This window comes from Populus nigra, chromosome 6 (assembly GCF_951802175.1).
Source record: "Populus nigra chromosome 6, ddPopNigr1.1, whole genome shotgun sequence".
NCBI lineage: Eukaryota > Viridiplantae > Streptophyta > Magnoliopsida > Malpighiales > Salicaceae > Populus > Populus nigra.
The window spans coordinates 553,122-570,264 of NC_084857.1; the positions used below are offsets into that span (position 1 = coordinate 553,122).

General features: G+C 35.0%; 2 protein-coding genes across 4 annotated transcripts; both read left to right on the top strand.

Moving 5' to 3' along the window:
• The first annotated feature begins 790 nt into the window (after positions 1–790).
• On the top strand, positions 791–3,540 carry LOC133696834 (NADH--cytochrome b5 reductase 1-like). Of its 2 annotated transcripts, none has more exons than XM_062119115.1 (9): positions 791–1,020; positions 1,106–1,178; positions 1,600–1,690; positions 1,801–1,878; positions 2,075–2,164; positions 2,275–2,364; positions 2,900–2,965; positions 3,083–3,169; positions 3,286–3,540. In XM_062119115.1, the coding sequence occupies exons 1-9, from the start codon at positions 906–908 to the stop codon at positions 3,376–3,378; spliced, it is 783 nt and encodes a 260-aa protein (XP_061975099.1). In that variant the 5' UTR covers positions 791–905; the 3' UTR covers positions 3,379–3,540. The 2 variants fall into 2 exon arrangements, with proteins under 2 accessions (XP_061975099.1, XP_061975098.1); XM_062119114.1 differs by having other exon boundaries at positions 794–1,020; positions 1,106–1,247.
• A 7,878-nt stretch (positions 3,541–11,418) lies between these two features.
• LOC133696849 (NADH--cytochrome b5 reductase 1-like) lies at positions 11,419–14,201 on the top strand. Of its 2 annotated transcripts, XM_062119132.1 has the most exons (9): positions 11,422–11,650; positions 11,736–11,877; positions 12,226–12,316; positions 12,407–12,484; positions 12,689–12,769; positions 12,880–12,969; positions 13,492–13,557; positions 13,684–13,770; positions 13,891–14,201. In XM_062119132.1, the coding sequence occupies exons 1-9, from the start codon at positions 11,536–11,538 to the stop codon at positions 13,981–13,983; spliced, it is 843 nt and encodes a 280-aa protein (XP_061975116.1). In that variant the 5' UTR covers positions 11,422–11,535; the 3' UTR covers positions 13,984–14,201. The 2 variants fall into 2 exon arrangements, with proteins under 2 accessions (XP_061975117.1, XP_061975116.1); XM_062119133.1 differs by lacking the exon at positions 12,689–12,769 and having other exon boundaries at positions 11,419–11,650.
• The last annotated feature ends 2,942 nt before the right edge of the window (positions 14,202–17,143 follow it).

A 17,143-nucleotide genomic window follows, 5' to 3' on the forward strand; every position in this document is an offset into this window, starting at 1 on the left:
TGATGTTTTATGTATATCCTATAGTTTATATGTTGCATCGAATTAAAAAAAAATTAATATAAAAATATATTTAAATTACAAGAATTATTTAATATTATTATTAAACTTGATTGAATAGGTTAATCTTGAAATCTTCTAACCCGACTTTTTATCTAATCTAAATTTAAAATTAATTTGTATAAAAATTGACTAAATATAATCTAGTTAACTTAACATGTTTAAAAATAAATACAATTTTTATCACTAGCTTTTAATCAAACATCAATCTCCTCCATTAGTTTTTTTTTTTATATATATAGTATTATCTTCTATTTTGTTCATCTAAATTTGCAAAGTAAGAAAAAAAAATTCAATAAAAAAAACATCATATTTTTTTAAAAGTTTTTATCTATAAATGAAGTAATGTTATGTTATTGATGCCTTCCTAGACTAGATAAAACACCATAGAATCTAAGATAATTTGATTATTGTTTCGAAAAAAAAAAAAGAGTACCGTGACAAAATAGAAAAGAGAAAAATTCATTTTAAAATTATTCTAAAAATATATTTATTTTATATTTCTATTTTTATTTCTCTAATCAAACACATTTATGTCCTTTAATGAAATCCAGGGAAACAATAAATCTTGTCTCTACCAAATTTAAAAAAAAACACAAACCAAAAGAATCTCTTCTTTTTCTTTTTTCATGGCTTTAATTTCTATTTATAATATATTCTTTTTCACCCCTTGTACTCTTTCCTTTATTCCTTCTCCTCGGCAATGGTAACAAGTGATTAAATCAAGGAAGGGTACGAGATAGGATAAGAAGAGCAAGCAAAGCATAAGGTGGCCCTTGCTTACTTGTATATATATTTGTTACCAAAACGCTGAATGTGCCATCAAATAAATAGCCTTTATCCAACCAATGGATTTCATTCCAATGCCCAGTACTGCTGATGTTCTTGGTGTTCTCATTGCTATATTTTCAGTCGCCATCGCTGCAGCTTCTTCTTATTATTTTGTCAGCAGAAAACCCAAAGGTGTGGTCTTGCACCTCCTGGTTCATGTTTTAGGCCATGTTTTGTGTTTGTCATGGATGCTAACGTTGTTTTTTCTTGCTTTCAGGCTGCTTAGACCCTCAGAAATTCAAAGAATTCAAGCTAATCAAGAAGACACAAATTAGCCCTGATGTTGCGAGGTTTAGATTTTCTCTTCCTACACCCAAATCAGTGTTGGGTCTTCCTGCTGTAACTTATGTTCTTTGCAGGTTCAAAATGTCCCTCAACTCCGTCATTTTCCATATATATTATCAATTTACGGATGGATGGATCATCAATTTTTTGGGAAAATTACGCTGAAAACTGAAAATCCTATAGTTTAGTTGTTTTTATATCCATTCTTCGTGCTCTCAAACTTTATAGTTTACGTTCTTAGTAATTGTAAAACAGACTAAACTATAAGATGATTTACGATACAAACTACTATATGAATAACAAAGTTTAGGATGTAAACTATAATTTTTAAAAGCACTGATAATAAATATAAAAATAGCTAAACAATAGGATGGTGCAATTTATTTTTTTTCTAAATAAAATTACATGTTAAATTTTGTTGAGCAGGGGAAAGGACAGTGAAGGTCAAGAAGTTATAAGATCATATACACCTATCACTTTGGATTCTCAAGTTGGTTACTTTGAACTAGTTGTGAAAGTAAATATTCCCTCCATCCAAATCCAAATCTTTTTAGCTATATATATAGACACACACACACACACACACACACACTAATGCGTGATTTAACTCGTGATTTCTCCAAGTAGATGTATCCAGAAGGAAGGATGTCACACCATTTCAGTGAGATGCGTGAAGGGGACTACCTAGCAGTAAAGGGACCTCAGGTGCGTGCATATATACCCTCATTTTTCTACACCGATTACTTATTATTCATTCGACGTGAAGAAATCTTGAAGAATGTTAACAAATTAATGATTAAGTTCTTAAACAATTTCCCAACAAAAATATCAATATTGTAGCCAACGATATTATTAATTTGTTTGAACTCTTAAACTAATTTCTTTTTGTTTGTGTTGGTAGGCTTTTAAGGTCCCGTTCAATTACAAACCCGGCCAAGTTCGGGCGTTCGGGATGATCGCCGGAGGTAGTGGCATCACCCCAATGTTCCAGGTCCATGCGTGATCGATGACCTTTGAAAGATCTTGGGCAAATTCCTTGTTTGAGTGAAATTAATTTAGTTTTACTGATATAAAAGAATTACTGTTGTTTCCTGGATGCAGCTTACCAGAGCCATATTAGAGAACCCGAAAGACAAAACCATTGTGCATCTTATTTATGCCAATACCACATTTGAAGATATTCTTCTCAAGGTATCTCTTGCATTTCACTTTGGTTCGGGTGACGGGTTAAACAATTTCAATTGAGTTATTTGGATCCATAAATACAGCATCTCGTGTGTGTGTGTATATATATAATCAAATCATGTTTTCATTGGATATTGTGAATTGATTGATCCATCAAGTTTATTAGTTCAATTTCAACTTGTTTTTTTTTTTAAATTTATCCAGGCCAGATGGTAGGCTAACTTGTCTATCTAGAACGAGTTTATGTGTTGTTTGAGAGTGTAGTTGTGGTTACTTTTCAAAGTGTTTTTTTATTTAAAAATATATAAAATTAATATTTTTTATTTAAAAAAAATTATTTTTTATATCACCGCATTAAAATAATTTGAAAATATCAAAAAAATATTAATTTAAAGTAAAGAAAAAAATTAATAAATTTTAAATTTTTTAAAAAGTAATTTTAAAATACAAAAACAAACTGAATTTAAAATAACATGCATAAACCTGTCTATAAATAAATCTAGGTAATGTTTGAAATGTTGAATTTTTGGATTTTGTGCAGGAAGACCTAGATGACTTCGCTCGCAAATTCCCCGATCGTTTCAAGGTTTATTATGTCCTCAGCAAGGTGGGTTTGCATGCGCGCGCGCGCGCGCACACACACTCTCTCACCTAACAACTATATATTGTCATTGCTATTTTCTAGGCATTGATTGTCATTATACTCTTCCAATATTTTTGGCAGCCTCCTGAAGCATGGACCGGTGGTGGTGGTCATGTATCCAAAGAAATGATTCAAAGCCATTGCCCACCTCCTGCCCCTGATATCCGGGTCTTTTTTTTTATTATCTCTATTTTTTATATATTTATTTATAGCAAGATTATGTCTCTTGGATGAAAATAATTCTCTAATTGAGCTACAACTATCAAATATTCTTCAAATTACAGATATTGAGGTGCGGGCCACCGGGCATGAACGAGGCCATGACAGCTCATCTTAATGCACTTGGATACACATCCTCCATGCAATATGAGTTCTAATTTATCATTATATATTTCTGAATATGTATTTGTTAAATAATATTTATGTAGTCTTATTTAGTAAGGGTAGAATAGTACTTTCAGTTTAACCTATATATACTTTATTTGTATTTATGTTAAGACTATGCACTCATAATGTACAAATTATTCAGAATTCCAGCCTCCTTTTTGTATTTGATCTCAATTATTTCAACATGGTATCAAAGCTGGTTTTATGGAACGAGGCTTAATTCCGAACACAATTTCACGGATCCAACTTTGTAGTGAGATTTTGTCTTTTGCTTTGGCAAAATTTGGTATTTCGTTAGTTTCTCCAGTTATTTTGGTATTTCGTCTTCCCTTCAACTTTTGCAATTTGGTTTTGTGTTCAGTTTTTGCAAATTTGTTTTGTGTTTTGGAGTAATCGTATAATTTTGAGAAGATATTTGTTTAGTTTCTGCAATCTCTGTTCAGTTACTGCAATTTGGTATTTTGTTTTTCGTTGCTTTTTCATTCTGGTTCTATGTGATTGTTGATTATAGCTACTGAAAGAGATGATTCGCTTCAGTCTGTGAGTGTGAGGTTGGATGGGAAGAACTATTCGTATTGGAGCTATGTAATGAGAAATTTTCTTAAGGATAAGAAGATGTGGGGATATGTCAGTGGAACTTATGTGGTACCTAAGAATACTGAAGAATGAGATATTGCTTTGATAGATGCATGGGAAGCAAACAATGCAAAGATCATTACTTGGATCAACAATTCTGTTAAGCATTCTATAGGTGCACAGTTGGTGAAGTATGAGACAACAAAGAAGGTTTATGATCATCTGCAACGGTTATTCACGCAATCAAATTTAGCAAAACAGTATCAGTTAGAGAATGACATACGAGCTCTTCACCAGAAGAATATGAGTATTCAGGAGTTCTATTCTGCCATGACAGATCTTTGGGATCAATTAGCTCTTACAAAATCGGTAGAATTAAAGGCATGTGGTGCCTATATTGAGCGTAGAGAGCAGCAACGATTGATACAATTTTTAACAACACTTCATAGTGATTTCAAAGGATTTAGAGGTTCAATTCTACATCGTTCTCCACTGCCTTCTATTGAATCTGTTGTCAGTGAGTTATTGGCTGAAGAAATACGTCTTCAATCTTATTCTGAAAAGGGAATCCTTTTTGCTTCAAATCCTTCGGTACTAGCAGTACCTTCTAAGTCATTCTCTAATCATCAGAATAAGTCCTACACAAGGGTTGGCTTCGATGAGTGCAGTTTCTGTAAGCAGAAAGGTCATTGGAAGGCTCAGTGTCCTAAGTTGAGATATCAGAATCAAGCTTGGAAGTCTGGCAGCCAATCACAATCTAATGCTCATAGACCACCTTAGGGTTATAAACCACCACACCATAATACCGCAACAGTAGCTTCCCCAGGCTCTATTACCGATCCTAATACTTTGGCTAAGCAATTTCAGAAGTTTCTCTCCTTGCAACCACAAGCAATGTCCGCTTCTTCTTCCATAGGTCAGTTGCCTCATAGTTCCTCAGGTATGTCACACTCTGAATGGGTTTTGGATTTTGGTGCTTCCTATCATATGTCTCCAGATTCTTCATCTTTTACCTCTGTGTCCCATTTATCCTCCATTCCTGTTATGACTGCTGATGGCACTCCTATGCTCTTAGAAGGTGTTGGTTCTGTTATTACACCTCACTTGTCTCTCCCTAATGTTTATCTTATTCCAAAACTCAAATTAAATCTTGCGTCTGTTGGTCAAATATGTGATTCTGGTGATTATTTAGTTATGTTTTCTGGTTCTTTTTGTTGTGTACAGGATCTGCAGTCTTAGAAGCTGATTAGGACAGGTCGTAGGGAGAATGGACTATATATTTTGGATGAGTTAAAAGTGTCAATTGCTGCTATTGCTGCTGCTACTACTACTGTTGATTTGTCTTCTTTTCGTTTGAGTCTTTCATCTTCTAGTTTTTATTTATGGCATTCCCATCTAGGTCATGTTTCGTCTTCTCGTTTGGGATTTTTGGCATCCACAGGAGCTTTAGGAAATTTAAAAGCTTGTGAAATTTCTGATTGTAGTGGATATAAACTGACAAAATTTTTCGCTTTACCTTTTAATCGAAGTATTTATGTTTCTTCTTCATTATTTGATTTGGTTCATTCTGATGTATGGGGACCTTCTCCTGTTGCCACAAAAGGAGGGTCTCGATATTATATCTCTTTTATTGATAATCATACTCGTTATTGTTGGGTTTATTTAATGAAACATTGTTCTGAATTCTTTGAGATATATGCAGCTTTTCGAGCTCTTATCAAAACTCAACATTCTGCTATGATCAAATGCTTTAGGTGTGATTTGGGTGAGGAATACACCTCTAAAAAATTTTGCCAATTGCTTGCCTTAGATGGAACCATCCACCAAACTTCATGTACAGATACTCCTGAGCAAAACGGTGTTGCTGAAAGAAAACATAGGCACATTATCGAAACTACTCGTTCTCTCTTGTTATCTGTTTTTGTTCCTAGTGAGTTTTGGGGAGAAGCTGTTCTTACTGTTGTAAGTTTGATTAATACGATTCCATCTTCTCATAGTTCGGGTTTATCTTCTTTTGAAAAGTTATATGGTTATGTCCCTGATTATTCATCATTTGGAGTCTTTGGTTATACTTGTTTCGTTCTTCGTTCTCATGTAGAACGTAGTAAGCTATCCTCTCGATCCGCTATTTGTGTGTTTCTGGGTTATGGTGAAGGTGAAAAAGGGTATTGTTGTTATGATCCAATAACTCAGAAACTTTATGTGTCTCGCCATGTTGTCTTCCTTGAACATATACCTTTTTTTTCTATTCCATCCACTATTTATAATTTGACTAAAACTAATCTTATTCATATAGATCCATTTTCTGAGGATTCTGGTAATGATACCTCTCCCTATGTTCGATCAATTTGCACTCATAACTTTGCAGGTACTGGTACTTTACCCTTTGGCACACCTGAAGCTCGATTCTTATCCACAACCCCTCAAGCTTCATCTAAGATTGTGGATCCACCTCCACGTTAGTCCATTTATATTCGTAAGTCCACAAAACTACCAAATTTTACTTATTCTTGTTATTCTTCATCATTTACTTCCTTTTTAGCTTTTATTTATTGTCTCTTTGAGCCCTCTTCCTATAAAGAGGCAATTCTTGATCCGCTTTGGCAGAAAGCTATGGATGAGGAACTTTCTGCTTTGTATAAGACAAATACTTGGGATCTGGTTCCTCTACCTCCTGATAAGAGTGTTGTTGGTTGTCGTTGGGTGTATAAGATCAAGACTAATTTTGATGGGTCTATTAAGCGATACAAAGCTAGGCTGGTTGCAAAAGGATACTCTCAACAGTATGGTATGGACTATGAGGAGACATTTGCCCTGGCTGTAAAAAATGACTACTATTCTTACTCTTATTGTCGTAGCTTCGATTCGTCAGTGGCATATTTCTCAGCTTGATGTTAAAAATGCTTTCTTGAATGGAGATCTTCAAGAAGAAGTTTATATGGCACTCCCTCCTGGTATTTCACATGACTCTGGATATGTTTATAAGCTTAAGAAAGCATTATATGGTCTCAAACAAGCACCTCGTGCTTGGTTTGAGAAATTCTCTATTGTGATCTCGTCTCTTGGCTTTGTTTTTAGCAGTCATGATTCTGCTTTTTTATTAAGTGCACTGCTACAGGTCGTATCATTCTGTCTTTATATGTTGATGACATTGATGGTATTTTAATCTTAAAAACAGAGTTGGCTAGACGATTTGAAATGAAGGATTTGGGTTATCTTCGATATTTCCTGGGTATTGAGGTAGCATACTCACCTAGAAGTTACCTTCTTTCTCAGTCAAAATATGTTGCAGATATTCTTGAGCGGCCTAGACTTACTGATAACAAGACTGTAAATACTCCTATTGAGGTCAACGCGGGGTACTTTTCTTCTGATAGTTTACCTTTGATAGATCCTACTTTATACCGCATTATTGTTGGGAGTTTGGTGTAACTCACCATTACTCGTCCAGATATTGCATATGATGTTCATCTTGTTAGTCAGTTTGTTGCTTCTCCTACTACTGTTCACTGGGCAGCTGTTCTTCGTATTTTGCGATATCTTCGGGGTACAGTTTTTCAGAGTCTTTTACTTTCATCCACCTCTTTCTTGGAGTCGCGTGCATACTCTGATGCTGATCATGGTAGTGATCCCACAGATCGCAAGTCTGTTACTGGGTTCTGTATCTTTTTAGGTGATTCTCTTATTTCTTGGAAGAGTAAGAAACAATCTATTGTTTCTCAATCATCCACCGAAGCAGAATATCGTGCCATGACATCTACTACCAAAGAGATTGTTTGGTTACGTTGGTTACTTGCTGATATGAGAGTTTTCTTTTCTCATCCTACTCCTTTGTATTGTGACAACCAGAGTTCTATTCAGATTGCTCACAACTCGGTTTTTCATGAGCGAACTAAGCACATTGAGATTGATTGTCATCTTACTTGTCATCATCTCATGCATGGCACCATTGCTTTGCCTTTTGTTCCTTCTTCCTCGCAGATTGCAGATTTCTTTACCAAGGCGCATTCCATCTCTCGTTTTTGTTTTCTGGTTGGCAAACTCTCGATGCTTGTAGCTGCTGCATCGTGAGTTTGAGGGGACATGTTAAATAATATTTATGTAGTCTTATTTAGTAAGGGTGGAATAGTACTTTCAGTTTAACCTATATATACTTTATTTGTATTTAGGTTAAGACTATACACTCATAATATAAAGATTATTCAGAATTCTAGCCTTCTTTTTGTATTTGATCTTCATTATTTCAACAGTATTTTCTCTAGCTTTCTCGTATCATCAAGAAGATTTGCAGTGCAATTTGGCACAAACTAGGGTTTGTCACCTGTTAGTTGCCATTTGTCAGCAGAAACCTATCCTCATGCTAGGTTTGTTTGTAAAAAGAAATTATATTCAAACCCCAACATCACGAGCCAATAATCAAATATAAATTATATTAATAAAAGTATTGTTATTTAAAGCAGTATTGTTGGTATAGTTTGTAAATAGATAAAGAAGAAAAAGATATATATCCCTCATTGAAAAGAAATACCCTCCTAATGTTTCTAAGTGTGATTTTATATTGTGTAGTAAATTAAGCCATGGTAGACAAACTCTCATATTTGGCTTCCTAATGCTATTACATAGATATTTATAATATCAAAAGATAACATTTGGAACTTGAAACTTAATATGAACAGTTATATTGTTTCATAAATAGTCATACTGTTTGATGAACAATCATATTGTTTTATCAACAATCATAGTGTTTCGTCAATAGTCATATTATTTGATGAACAGTCATAGTATTTTATCGTTATGTTTCAAGTTTATAAAAGCATGTTACCATATAGAAAAGATATACAATAAAAACATATATTTTTTTCTTGGTCTTATCTTCTTATTTTTTTAGAGGTTTAGAGGGTTTAGTTGTATCCTGAAGGCGTTGTCTCCGTGTGAGACAAATAAACACCTTAAAGATAATATTTCAAGCCTCTAAGCTAACTCCATATTTGTTTCCATCCTAAATATTCATAACAATTTTAAGGTGTTTATGTTCCATGGAGAGAAATATGAATTTTAGCGTTAAAGTTGCTAAGAATGTTAAAATTCAACTAGATTGGTTCGACGGTACGAAATACACAAGATGGATGGACATGATGATATTCATGTTTATTTTATCAAAGTTTTATTATATTTTTTACCCGAATCTATCTGCACTATTTAAACCATAAAAAGATGAATCTGCTACTACTTTTTAATGAAAAATATATTATTTTTTTAAAAAAATTTAACATACATATATTAAAACTATAAGAAAATAAAATAATAAATACCGATTTAATATTTTTTTTCAAACGGTGCTTCTCATGTTTTGAAAACAGACGCTTTTGGCTTTCACGATTGCTCAAATGATAAGAAAATAAAATAATCTTGCAAACAATTAATGCACGCTTTGGGCTTTCAATGATTGCTCATATGAAATTTCAGGTGCAAATATTCCTTTGATTTTTCATTAATTGATTATTTGGTAGCATCATTGGATCACGATTCTCTACTTTCAAGCATAGTTTAAAAATGTGATCCGTTATCAACCTGATTAAGTGATCGGATTACGGATCAGATAGATTGACTCGAGCTGACCCGGATCAACTAAAAAAAAACACTTATAAAAAAACACATAACTAGTTACAATGCAACACTTACATAAACTAAATTTAAATTATAAACCAACAACATAAATTTAATTCAATATCCAAAACATAAATAAAATATAAATTCTAAAATATTTAAAATAAAACATCCAACAACATAAATTTTAAATTAACACTATATTCACTTTTATTAAATCAACACATTAATTTTTTCTGCTCACATCACCACTAACTATTTTAAAAAATCCTAACAAACCTAAACCTCAAATCTCTGCTTCCAAATCTTTAGTTTCTCTGTTTGTGGCCTGGGTCTCACCAGGGTTTGACCGGGTAGACCAGGTCCTGGATCGACCCGTCGGATCGATAGGGTTTTTCCGGGTCAATTCTCAAGTGGATTTTTGTCTCTATCCGGACCGGTCCCATGCCTAGATTGGCCGGGTTTCAAGTCGACCTGCCGGGCCGGTCTAGGTTTTAAAACACTGTAATTTATGCTGCTGTTAGTTATATGTAATTGTTTTTTTTTTCTAAAAAAAAAATCAATTTCCAACTGATAAATACGTACGTACGGTTTCTGATGCAAAGTCATAACTCCTTACAAAAGCAGCAGTTGGATTGCCATTGTCAATGGGCCGTTCAAGGGAACCTTAGATTTGTGATCAGTACACTAGCTTCATTTAATCTTTATATCATACTCGAATCTTTTCAATACTATTACACTGATTTACCAATTATGAACTCTACTATTGCATCCTTAGGCTATCAATCTTTAGAAGCAAGATGGGAGAAGGTAAATAATAATTTAATTTGATTTTGATTCTTGACCTTTGATCAAACACCGCAGCTAATTTAATATAATCTTTAGAAGGTATATATGGAGGGCAGATGAATTTCCTAGGATCTAAAATTCTAAACAATTCTGTACTAGGAAAATTCTCAAATTACACAGAATATAAAACTTCTTTATTTTCTTAAAAATCCAATATTTCTTTGAATATAAAACTTCTAAAAACCCATTTCTTTCTTCTTAGGAAGTTAATTAATACACAAGGGCAAATTAATCCCATACTCAAAATCCACCTTGTTTCATATCTTCTTATACACAAGGGCACTCACACCTTGTTTCATAGCCGATGCCTTACTAGGACAAGTTTCTCGTAAATGCTCCCACCTTTTGTCACTCTTGCCTCCCTTTAGGGCCCTCATGACCGTCCTTGAGCTCCCTCAATATTCAATTTTGGTTTCTAGCACTCCATCCACAGAGCAATGGGAGCCTTGCCCATAATCTTTTATCCTTTTGACCCCACCCACCTCTTATGTTCTTTTCACGTTTTATGCTCCACCTTTTGGTTAATCAAATTCTAAAGATGTAATGTGTCCCTTTTTTTTTTTAATTATTGTGGGTGTCCGGATCAGCTTGCGTGCACCTCGACTAATCTCACGAGCCTTAAAGTTGATAATCATATAAGTCTCTAGTTGCCTTGAGATTTCTAGAACTCGAACAAGTGATTTCTAGATAGCAAATTTAGAACATAACCAGTTAAGTTACAGTACCTCTTATGATTAATGTGTCCGTTTTCAAAACATGGGAAGCATCGTCTGAAAAAATATTAAATCTATGTTTATTATTTTATTTTCTTATGGTTTTAATGTATTTATGTTAAAAATTAAAAAATATATATTTTTAATTAAAATTAAAAATATTTTATTTTTAATCTAGATCGGTATGGCTTTAATTTCTATTTATAATATATTCTTTTTTAAACCCTTTATGCTCTTTCCTTTATTCCTTCTCCTTGGCAATGGTAACCAGTGATTAAATCAAGGAAGGGTACGAGAAAGGTGAGAAGAGCAAGCAAAGCATAAGTTGGCCCTTGCTTGCTTATATATATTTGTTACCAAAACGCTGAATGTGCCATCAAATAAATAGCCTTTATCCAACCAATGGATTTCATTCCAATGCCCAGTACTGCTGATGTTCTTGGTGTTCTCATTGCTATATTTTCAGTCGCCATCGCTGCAGCTTCTTCTTATTATTTTGTCAGCAGAAAACCCAGAGGTGTGGTCTTGCACCTCCTGGTTCATGTTTTAGGCCATGTTTTGTGTTTGTCATGGATGCTAACGTTGTTTTTTCTTGCTTTCAGGCTGCTTAGACCCTCAGAAATTCAAAGAACTCAAGCTAATCAAGAAGACACAAATTAGCCCTGATGTTGCGAGGTTTAGATTTTCTCTTCCTACACCCAAATCAGTGTTGGGTCTTCCTGTTGGAACGCATGTTGTCTGCAGGTTCAAAATATCCCTTAACTCTGTCCTTTTCCACATATATTATCAACTTACGGATGGATGGATCATCAATTTTTTGGGAAAATTACGCTGAATATCCTATAGTTAAGTTGTTTTTATATCCATTCTTCGTGTTCTTAAACTTTACAATATCCTTAGTAACTGTAAAACAGACTAAACTATAGAATTATTTAAGATATAAGCTATTACGGGAATAATGAAATTTATGATACAAACTATAATTTTTAAAAACCTGGATAATAAATATAAAATAAGTTAAACTATGAGATGTTCATTGTGATTTTTTCTAATTAATATTACATGTTTTTTTTTTTTTTTTTTGTTGGGTAGGGGAAAGGACAGTGAAGGTCAAGAAGTTACAAGACCATATACACCTATTACTCTGGATTCTCAAGTTGGCTACTTTGAGCTAGTTGTGAAAGTAAATATTCCCTCCATCCATATCCAAATCTTTTTAGCTATATATATAGACACACTACTGCGTGATTTAATTCGTGATTTCTCCAAGTAGATGTATCCACAAGGAAGGATGTCACACCATTTCAGGGAGATGCGTGAAGGGGACTATCTAGCAGTAAAGGGACCTCAGGTGCGTGCATATATACCCTCATTTTTCTACACCGATTCTTATTATTCATTCGACGTGAAGAAATCTTGAAGAATGTTAACAAATTAATGATTAAGTTCTTAAGCAATTTGCCATAAAAAATATTAATATTGCAGCCAACAATATTATTAACTTGTTTTAGCAATTAAACTGATTTTTTTTTTGGTGTGTTTCTATGCTTTTAAGGGCCGGTTCAAATACAAACCCGGCCAAGTTCGGGCGTTCGGGATGATCGCCGGAGGTAGTGGCATCACCCCAATGTTCCAGGTCCATGCGTGATCGATGACCTTTGAAAGATCTTGGGCAAATTTCTTGTTTGAGTGAAATTAATTTAGTTTTACTGATATAAAAGAATTACTGTTGTTTCCTGGATGCAGCTTACCAGAGCCATATTAGAGAACCCGAAAGACAAAACCATTGTGCATCTTATTTATGCCAATACCACATTTGAAGATATTCTTCTCAAGGTATCTCTTGCATTTCACTTTGGTTCGGGTGACGGTTTAAACAATTTCAATTGTGTTATTTGGATCCATAAATATAGCATCTCGTGTGTATGTGTGTGTGTATATATAATCAAATCATGTTTTCATTGATTACTGTGAATTGATCGATCCATCAATTTTATTAGTTCAATTTCAACTTGTTTTTCTTTTTTAAATTTATCCAGCCAGATGGTAGGCTAACTTGTCTATCTAGAACGAGTTTATATCTTGTTTGAGAGTGTAGTTGTTTTTTAAAATATTATTTTATTTAAAAATATATTAAAATAATTTTTTTTATTTTTTAAAAATTATTTTTGATATCAGCACATTAAAATAATCTAAAAATATCAAAAAATATTAATTTAAAGCAAAGAAAAAAAATTAAATTTTTTAAAAAGTAATTTTAAAATGCTAAAACAAACTGAATTTTAATAACATGTATAAATCTGTCTATAAATAAATCTAGGTAAGGTTTGAAATGTTGAATTTTTGGATTTTGTGCAGGAAGACCTAGATGACTTCGCTCGCAAATTCCCCGATCGTTTCAAAGTTTATTACGTCCTCAGCAAGGTGGGTTTGCATGCATGTATATATATATATATATATATATATATATATATATATATATATATATATATATATATATATATTCACCTAACAACGATTGTCATTATACTCTTCCAATATTTTTGGCAGCCTCCTGAAGCATGGACCGGTGGTGGTGGTCATGTATCCAAAGAAATGATTCAAAGCCACTGCCCACCTCCTGCCCCTGACATCCAGGTCATTCTTTTTTTAATTATCTCTATTTTTTTATATATTTATTTATAGTAAGATTATGTCTCTTGGATGAAAATAATTCTCTAATAGAGCTACAACTATCAAATATTCTTCAAATTACAGATATTGAGGTGCGGGCCACCGGGCATGAACAAGGCCATGGCAGCTCATCTTAATGCACTTGGGTACACATCCTCCATGCAATTTGAGTTCTAATGGATCATTACGTATTTCTGTATATGTATTTTCTCTAGCTTTCTCGTATCATCAAGAAGATTTGCAATGCAATTTGGCACCAACTAGGGTTTGTCACCTGTTAATTGCCACTTATTCAAGAATTTGTCAGCGTAAACCTATCCTCGTGCTTGATTTTTTTGTAACATTAGAGCTCTTGGTTTCTATGTTTTGCTAGATATATCCTTTGCATTAACCCATTTTGTAGCACTCATAACTTAACCAGCTAGCCCTTGGGCATTAATTAGATTTTTAAATCAATGAAAAATTATAAAAATGCAATTCAAAATTGTGGTGCAAATAAGGATGGTATCAAGAAAGGATGGAATGGTGGGGTAAGAACACACAGTAAAGAAAATGGCAAGAGTCGGCAGTGAGCCTTGTTGTTGATAAATTGCTTGCATTGCTAGCGAAAGAAGTGAAACTATTGAAAGGTGTGAATGATGAATAGGTAGATGTCAAAGATGAATTGGAAGTCATCCGTGCTCTCCTGAAAGATGCAGATTCAAAATCTGAGAAAGAATGCGTCGGGGAGGGCGTGAAAGTATATTGGTGAACCAAATAAGAGAAGAACTCATCACATTGACGATATGTCATCAATGATTACGTGTTTCATGTGGCAAGACATCCTGATCATCGATGTCGACTCCTACGTAGAATTGCTTCTTTGATTAAAACATTCAATTTGCGTCGTGAGATAGCTTCAGAGATTGAAGATATCAAACATCACTTTCAAATCAAAGAGCATTAAGTAGGAGCAGCAACGCGAGAAGAGGATTAATGCATCAGTCTCGATTGAGTTCTCTTTTCACTGAAGAAGCTGAGCTTGTTGGGATTGAGTCTCCAGGAGATGAATTGATAAGCTACTTAGTGTTGAAGATCATCAGCCTTAATCAAAGCCTTTCCATATATACACAGCCCTAATCACAGCACAATCATATCTAATTCCTTCCTTTCCTCTTGCTCACAATAATGTATAACGTTACCTTCCTTTCTCATGTAATACGTTACATACTGGATGTATATAAATACAAGTGCAGTCACCACCAAATTAGCGTGGCAGATTTTAAACATTCTCATGGTATCAGAGCTTTCATTGGATTAACATCCCACGATCCAAATGGCCTCCAGTTCATCCGATTCTTCTCCCACTCTTCTTCCTTTCAACACCATGATTCACATGGTTACAATCAAGCTCTCCTCCTCCAATTATCTTCTATGGAAGAGTCAGCTTCTTCCTCTTCTTGACAGCCAAGGTCTGCTGGGTCATGTGGATGGCACCCTTGTGCCGCCACCACCATTTGATCCTCCCACCTCTCAGACACCAAACAACAGTTACCTAGCATGGAAAGCAATTGACCAGCGCCTCCTCAGCCTTCTCCTCTCCTCTCTCACAGAGGAAGCAATGGCTGAAGCTGTCGGCCTCTCCACATCCCATGAGGTCTGGACAGCCTTGGAAAGCACCTTCAGCCACTGCTCCAAGGCTCGTGAGATTCGTCTCAAAGATGACCTTCAATTGATGAAGCGTGGCACCCGTCCAGTCACTGTCTATGCCCGTGCATTCAAGGTTTTATGCGATCAGCTTCATGCAATCGGTCGCCTAGTTGATGAAACCGACAAAGTTCACTGGTTTCTTCGTGGTCTCGGGCCAGATTTCTCCACTTTCTCAACTGCCCATATGGCACAAGCTCTTCTCCCCTGTTTCTCTGATCTCGTCTCTAAAGCTGAGAGTTTTGAAATTTTTCAAAAATCTCTGGAGACTGTAGCGCCTCCAATTGCAGCATTCACTGCCAACAGAAGCTCTTCTCATCGTGGAAGCAGCTCCTTTCGCCAAAATCGTGGTCGTGGATACGGGTCCAGTAGCAACTCTTCTCATTCTGGACAGAGCCGTACTCACACCAACCAAGGTCGCCGTCCACCACGCTGCCAGATCTGCCGCCTGGAGGGACATTATGCTGATCGCTGTAAGCAGCGCTATGACCGGCATGAATCCACAGCATTCCTTGCTGAATCTGATTGGCTTTTGGATACAGGGGCTTCAACTCACATGACTCCAAATAATTCCACATTGGAGCAGTCCACAGCTTACACGGGTAAGGAATGTGTAATTGTAGGGAATGGTGCGTCCCTACCCATTACTCACACAGGCAATATTTCCCATTCCCCAGATCTTAAATTATTAGATGTTTTGGTTGTTCCTCACCTTACTAAAAATCTTTTGTCCATCAGTAAACTCACAAATGATTTTCCTTTATCAGTTACTTTTGCTAATAATTTTTTCACTGTTCAAAATTGCCTAACGGGAAAGGTGGTGGCAACCGGTAGACGTGATGGAGGCTTATATGTGCTAGAGCGCGGCAATTCTGCATTTATTTCTGTCCTTAAAAATAAATCTCTTCATGCTTCATATGATTTATGGCATGCACGCCTTGGACTTGTGAATCATTCTATTCTTGCTTTATTAAATAAAAAAGGACAACTTCATCTCACCTCTTTACTGCCATCTCCTAAATTAAGTGACACATGTCAACTTGCAAAAAATCATCGCTTGCCTTATACTCGTAATGAACACAAGTCATCAAATGTGTTAGATCTAATTCACTGTGACATATGGGGTCCTTCACCTGTAAAATCTAATTTGGGCCATAACTATTATGTTTTGTTTATTGATGATTATTCTCGCTTTACTTGGCTTTATCCTTTGAAATTGAAATCTGACTTCTATGATACATTTATTCAATTTCAAAAATTTGTTGAAAATCAATATTCTTCTCGCATAAAATTTTTTCAAAGTGACGGTGGTGCAGAATTTACAAGCAATTGCTTCAAAACTCACCTTCGTACCTCGGGTATTCATCATCAGCTATCTTGCCCATATACTCCTGCTCAAAATGGTCGAGCTGAAAGAAAACATCGTCATGTGACTGAAACTGGTTTGGCCCTTCTTTTCCATTCTCACACTTCTCCTCGCTTCTGGGTTGATGCCTTTAGCACTGCAGCTTACATCATCAACCGATTGCCCGCACCACTTCTCGAAGGTAAGTCCCCCTTTGAACTTCTATATGGTTCTCCTCCCAATTATGAGAATTTTCATCCCTTTGGTTGTCGTGTATATCCGTGTTTACGTGATTATATGCCAAAT